The 7,706-nt window shown below is 31.8% G+C and overlaps 1 protein-coding gene across 1 annotated transcript in view; it reads right to left on the bottom strand.

Moving 5' to 3' along the window:
• Nucleotides 1–6,022: 6,022 nt before the first annotated feature.
• CDKN2C (cyclin dependent kinase inhibitor 2C) overlaps nucleotides 6,023–7,706 on the bottom strand; it is a 9,486-nt gene continuing 7,802 nt past the window's right edge. The window contains exon 2 of the mRNA XM_077278209.1: nucleotides 6,023–7,706. This exon is cut by the window's right edge and continues 76 nt beyond it. Coding sequence (XP_077134324.1) covers nucleotides 7,408–7,706 — 299 coding nt within the window. The 3' untranslated portion in view covers nucleotides 6,023–7,407.

The following is a 7,706-nucleotide window of genomic DNA, read 5'->3' as shown; positions in this document are numbered from 1 at the left end:
GTATATTATTATACTGCAGTCCCTTATGTCTCCATATATATATTATTATACTGCAGTCCCTTATGTCTCCATATGTATATTATTACACTGCAGTCCCTTATGTCTCCATATGTATATTATTATACTGCAGTCCCTTGTCTCCATGTGTATATTATTATACTGCAGTCCCTTATGTCTTCATATGTATATTATTATACTGCAGTCCCTTATGTCTCATGTATATTATTATACTGCAGTCCCTTATGTCTCCATATATATATTATTATACTGCAGTCCCTTATGTCTCCATATATATATTATTATTCTGCAGTCCCTTATGTCTCATGTATATTATTATACTGCAGTCCCTTATGTCTCCATATGCATATTATTATACTGCAGTCCCTTATGTCTCCATGTGTATATTATTATACTGCAGTCCCTTATGTCTCCATGTGTATATTATTATACTGCAGTCCCTTATGTCTCCATATATATATTATTATACTGCAGTCCCTTGTCTCCATGTGTATATTATTATACTGCAGTCCCTTATGTCTTCATATGTATATTATTATACTGCAGTCCCTTATGTCTACATATGTATATTATTATACTGCAGTCCCTTATGTCTCCATATATATATTATACTGCAGTCCCTTATGTCTCCATGTGTATATTATTATACTGCAGTCCCTTATGTCTTCATATGTATATTATTATTCTGCAGTCCCTTATGTCTCCATATGTATATTATTATACTGCAGTCCCTTATGTCTCCATATGTATATTACTATACTGCAGTCCCTTATGTCTCCATATGTATATTATTATACTGCAGTCCCTTATGTCTCCATATGTATATTATTATACTGCAGTCCCTTATGTCTCCATATGTATATTATTATACTGCAGTCCCTTATGTCTCCATATATATATTATTATACTGCAGTCCCTTATGTCTCCATGTGTATATTATTATACTGCAGTCCCTTATGTCTCCATATATATATTATTATACTGCAGTCCCTTATGTCACCTTATGTATATTATTATACTGCAGTCCCTTATGTCTCCTTATGTATATTATTATACTGCAGTCCCTTATGTCTCCATATATATTATTATACTGCAGTCCCTTATGTCTCCTCATGTATATTATTATACTGCAGTCCCTTATGTCTCCATATATATATTATTATACTGCAGTCCCTTAGGTCTCCATATGTATATTATTATTCTGCAGTCCCTTATGTCTCCTTATGTATATTATTATACTGCAGTCCCTTATGTCTCATGTATATTATTATACTGCAGTCCCTTATGTCTCCATATGTATATTACTATACTGCAGTCCCTTATGTCTCCATATGTATATTATTATACTGCAGTCCCTTATGTCTCCATATGTATATTATTATACTGCAGTCCTTTATGTCTCCATATGTATATTATTATACTGCAGTCCCTTATGTCTCCATATGTATATTATTATACTGCAGTCCCTTATGTCTCCATATGTATATTATTATACTGCAGTCCCTTATGTCTCCATATGTATATTACTATACTGCAGTCCCTTATGTCTCCATATGTATATTATTATACTGCAGTCCCTTATGTCTCCATATATATATTATTATACTGCAGTCCCTTATGTCTCCATATGTATATTATTATACTGCAGTCCCTTATGTCTCCATATGTATATTACTATACTGCAGTCCCTTATGTCTCCATATGTATATTATTATACTGCAGTCCCTTATGTCTCCATATGTATATTATTATACTGCAGTCCCTTATGTCTCCATATGTATATTATTATACTGCAGTCCCTTATGTCTCCATATGTATATTATTATACTGCAGTCCCTTATGTCTCCATATGTATATTATTATACTGTAGTCCCTTATGTGTCCATACTTATAATAATATAATGCTGCAGTCCCTTATGTCTCCATATGTATGTTAATTATTATATTGCAATCCTTTATGTCTCTACATGTATATTTGTACTCTACTACAGTCACTTATATCTCCCTATGTCTATTATTATCATCCAGATGTATTTTAATAATAAACATATCCATATGTATATCATCCATATGTATTTTATTATACTGCAATCCCTTCTGACTCTATATGAATCTTATTATTATTATAGTATTTTTATTATTATATTAGTCCGTTTTGTCTCCATATTTATGTAATTATTATTAGACAACAGTCGATAAATTATTATTATAATACTTATTATACTGCAGTCCCTTATTCTTTTAATACTACTAATAATAATACAATTAGTATGCATTCCCTGGTGTCCCTCTATGTATGTTATTATTATATTGCAGTCTCTAATGTCTCCTTATATATATTTTTTTTATTAAACTGCAGTCCTTTGTGTGTGTATATATATATATATATATATATATATATATATATATATATATATATATATATATATATGGGACTGCAGTATAATATACATAGGGGGACTGCACAATGTTATTATTATTGTTATTATTATTACTAATAATAATATAATTATGGTCTTCAGTGTAAGTATTATAATAATAATGATAATTTATGATGGACTGTAGTCTAATAATTATATATATATTATGCAGAAGTCCTTTATGTCTCCCTATGTATATTATAGTGTACAACAGTCCCTTCTTACTCTATGTGTGTATTAATATTATGCTGCAGTCACTTATGTCTCTATAAGTATATTATTATTATGCAGACGTTTGTATCTTTATATTTCTATTATTATAAATAATATACATTATTATGCATGTATATGATAAACTTATTGTTATACACGTATATTATAAGCTGTCCCTTATTTCCCCATATATATCTGTATACAGTAGTTCTATGTACATGATGTTTTTGTGCCCCAGTATCTTTATATTTAGTCTCTTCTGTTTGTACATAGCACATGATTATATAGCAGTCTTTATGTCTTCATATCTGTTTTTGTACAATACCTATTTTGCCTCTTTTATACCATATATTGTTATACAGTGTACATTTAAATACAGCAGTCCTTGTTTTCGTTCTTTCTGTATATTATTATGCAGGAGTTGCTTATTGTTATACAGGGGCATTGTTACACTTCAGCATCTGTAGTAGCACATAATGTTCCTGCATGTATATGTTGATAATGCAGACTGTTTTAGTCATATTGATATAAAGTTTTACTAAGGTACTTGTGTGTATTATTATACACATCTTCATTATGTATGCATGTATGTATCTATATTATACAGCAATCCCAAAAGTTTATTATGATACTGTGTATTATATATGTATGTGGAGATCATAATAAATTGGTCAATGATGTCCTTGTATGTGTATTGTTATTATTATACAGCAGTCTCACTTCGTTTTTAGATATAAATATTTATTCCAATCAAAAACCAATATTATAAAAACAACTATAATCTAATCGAACGATCTGATCAGGAGTTATATTCTGAAAAATGCTATTTTAGAAAGGAAATATAATCATGTTATACCTTCCAGAGAATATGTTACACATTTTAAAAGGACCCTTATAAAGTATCATGTGCACAACAGCCCTTTATACTTATTAGGTCCCTTACATTCAACCCTTTCAATATATTATTATTATCATTGTCCCCTACATTGAATGTCCCTTACATTCAACCTTTGTCAAAATAATAAAAATAATAATAATACGTTTTCTATTCCATATATTTTAATATTATACACCAGTGCATTTTTCCCTAGTTTACAGTAGTCCTTCATAGCTATGTAATTACTGTTCAGTTTATCAATATCTCTATAAAATGTAAATGTCATTGTCTGCATAGATCATATATTCTACAGCAGTCCTTTTTTCCTTTATATATGTGTTCATGTACTTTAGATGTGTATACAACTATTTTTTAAGCCTGTATATGACTTATAAGGTAAATATGACTATTTAGCCACAGTGCTTCCTTATGGGAATGTCTGTAAAGCTTTTGTATCTCTGCATATTATCATCATACATGTCTGAATATTCCATACAGAGTGTTCTTACCTGCTTGGCTTATATTTCTATACAGTAGTCCCTTATCTGTTATATTGCAGATCTATTCCTTTATATATCTCCAGGACCGTTATTTGTATATAATAACACTGTAATTGCTTGTATATACTTCTATGATTATATCGGGGGCCTAAAGTTGTTTTATTGTATGTTTTGCACTATTACTTAGCAAACTGGCTTTCCACGTCTCCTATATCCAACATATACATTGAGGATATGTTGTTTCCCTATGTGCATCACATTATTGTATTTGTTATATGACCCGAAGTGAGTATCCCTTGCAATTCAGCAATTCAGTAGATTGTCAGCTCTGGGGTGAATAGTCAGCTGATAATGAATGATTGTAATATGCTCACATATAAACTATGTACACTCGTGTAGAGCTGCAGAGAAGGATGAAGGATCATTAAGTAGTCATATACTTAAGTATATAGTTTTTCCCATAATGATCACAGTGTAACATTAATCGTATAGATCGTGTGCCAGCAAATAAGAGTGACAGATGTGTTGGGCATGTGTGTGCCAGGACTTATCCTCTGCAAATTGCTATGTGCACAAAATACACTGAAATAATGTCATCCATTATAGAGCATATATTTTATCACGATAATGTAACTATATGAAAACTGTGTCTGTAAATGCAAGTGTGTGTACAGAGAGACATATTAATATCTGTGTGTGTAAAATACATATATATATACAGTATATATAAATACATATGTATATATTCACATATAATTTATATATATATATATATATATATATATATATATATATACACACACACACACATACATACATTCTCATTTACGTTTATATATACACACATATGTGTATATAAGTATGTGTATATATATATAATACACATACATATAGATATACATATATAAATATGTTATATATAGACGCACATATTAAGATAGATAATGGATAGCTATATAGAGATAGATAGATGGATAGATAGATAGATAGATAGATAGATAGATAGATAGATAGACTAATAGATAGATTAATGATAGATAATAGACTGATAGATGATAGATAGATAGATAGATAGATAGATAGATAGATAGATAGATAGATAGATAGATAGATAGATAGCATGAAAGTGCAATATTATCAGCGTTCTAGATGTACAGTGATTACTCATGTAACTACTTGATTATCTTACACCATTTCACAGCAGACACGATTCTAGTGTTTTGTTTGCTGTCATCTTACCTCTTGTCATAGTCACAGTCATATATAAACCACTTTCCTTTCTATAGCTCTTGTTGACATTTCTCTACTTTATTTATAGGCAGATTCTCCATTTGTATATGTGGAGGAGCACGAGAATTAATGTATGGTGTAAATACATGAGTCTATAGGTAATCGATTTCCCATTGAATTGTTTTCTTTAGATACTAACAGGCAGATCACATAACGATCTAAGGATTGGATATAGTTGTATGTGAGTTTGTAGATAGATAAACAATAGATGATAGATAGATAGATAGATAGATAGATAGATAGATAGATAGATAGATAGATAGATAGATGTTAGATAGATAATAGAGAGATAGATAGATAATAGATAGATCTATAGATAGATAATAGATAGATCTATAGATAGATAATAGATAGATAGATAGATAATAGATTAATAGATAGAAGATAGATAGATAGATAGATAGATAGATAGATAGATAGATAGATAGATAGATAGATAATGCAGAGCTGATTTTGTCATGTCATTAGGCACTACTCATTGTTATGTCACAATATATATATGAAATGTCACGGTCTGTATACAATAAAGCACTACATTATTTCTATACGAGCAGCAATAAATAAGTAAAATCACTATATTTAGCCCTGTAATTAGTTTTCATTAAATATAAATTATTTTCAAATGAGAATTGATAGTATATGTTTTTATTATTATTATTATTATTAATAATAATAATAATAATAATAATAATAATAATAATAATAATAAATTGTAGTAAAAAAAAATAATTTCGGAAATATATTGTTTGTTGTAAAACTGGCACAGGAATTATAGTTAATATTAGTTATTGTTATTATCTAATTAGTTTTTAAATAATTGAATATTATCATGACATAATGAAATGATTAGATGTAATAAGACATTTATCGTTCTACACTTTGATAAGTTTTTACGGCAGAACGGGAAACCTGATCTCACATTGCCACATGACTATCTAAGCTCTGCTATATCTGTCTCTGTGTAATTGTAGCTAGAATTTAAAGTGGAACTTACCTCTTTCTTTACAATACTCATTCTTAAACATTACCGTATATAACGTTAAGGAAAAAATGTGTGGAAAATAATTAAATTGAAACAATTAAAATATTAATAAGCCTGAATATGAGACAAAAATAAACAAAAATTAAAAAAAATACGGGAAAGAAAAGTAGGGAATTAAATTCATTTAATTCCAGGGATAATGGAGGTGAACAAAGAGAACACTGCTATTCCGATCATTGTACCAAGGTGATTTACTTCCAGCTAAACATACAGCGCATACAATGTACATACATTCCACATACTGAGAATGAGGAGGAGGATGATGAGGATGAGGATGATGATGGGGTCGTGATAATAAAAGGATAAAAGTACAAGGGTCGGTGAGAAATAGAATGGCTGCCAGTCTGCACAGAGAGGAGCAGGGGAGTAGATTTTGGGGAGGAAGGGTGCTGCAGCAGGGTTTAACCCTTTCTTCACCAGAGGCCTGGATGATATAACAAAACAGTCTCTGTGCCTTTATACAGACTGGTATTTGCAGACAATGAATAAGTGCAACCTTGTAACTGATGCCAGTTCTGTCTCTGCCCAGTGACAATGTCTTCATCACTGTTTGTCTAAGGAGCAGGGCTGGTACATGCAAGGAAAGGGGGCAACAAACGAAACATACTGGTGGGGGGTACTTCAACAATGCAGGGGTCTACATGGACATTGATCATGAAATGAGCGCATATATTCAGGAAATATATAAAATAGGCCCAGTAATAGGGTAATCCTTCATCCAGCAGTCTGAGTCCTGGGAGTGGTGTACTAAGTGCTACATTTTATAATGTCCATCTCCCCTTTAAAAAGAAAATCACAGTAATATTGTATCAAAGCAAACTGGATGAGCAGGTCCTTACTCGTTGACACTGATTCTCCCACACATCAGTCACCATCCAGCCAGCAGATGCCTATAGCTTCCCAACAAGCCAAGAGTTATTAGCTTCATATAATGTCTTTGAAGTCCATGATAATATTGGAAGGAGCCAATATTGCTAATTCATTCCCTTCTTATTTGCAGGCTGACTTCTGCTTGGCTGCTCATCTCCTACTTGGCCCCTGGCATCACTACCCATCTCCAGCTTGGCCCCTGGCATTACCCTGGAGCCACACCACCACTTGCTCCCTTTTGTACATCCTAGCCAAATCACAGGGTGTGTCTCCATTCCTGTTCCTGTGGGTCACAACGGTGTCAGTGTGCAGAACCAAGTACTGAACCATGTGCAGGTGACCCTCCTTGGCTGCCAGGTGCAGGGCAATATTGCCATCTTTGTCCTGCAGGTTGACATCAGCATGGAAGTCCAGAAGGATCTGCAGAGTGTCCTGAAAGCCAGCCCTGGCCGTGTCATGGAGGACAGAGAAGCCAC

This window comes from Ranitomeya variabilis, chromosome 8 (assembly GCF_051348905.1).
Source record: "Ranitomeya variabilis isolate aRanVar5 chromosome 8, aRanVar5.hap1, whole genome shotgun sequence".
Classification (NCBI taxonomy): domain Eukaryota; kingdom Metazoa; phylum Chordata; class Amphibia; order Anura; family Dendrobatidae; genus Ranitomeya; species Ranitomeya variabilis.
The sequence above is the reverse complement of the archived record's forward strand: the minus strand, read 5'-3'. Positions and strand labels throughout refer to the sequence as shown.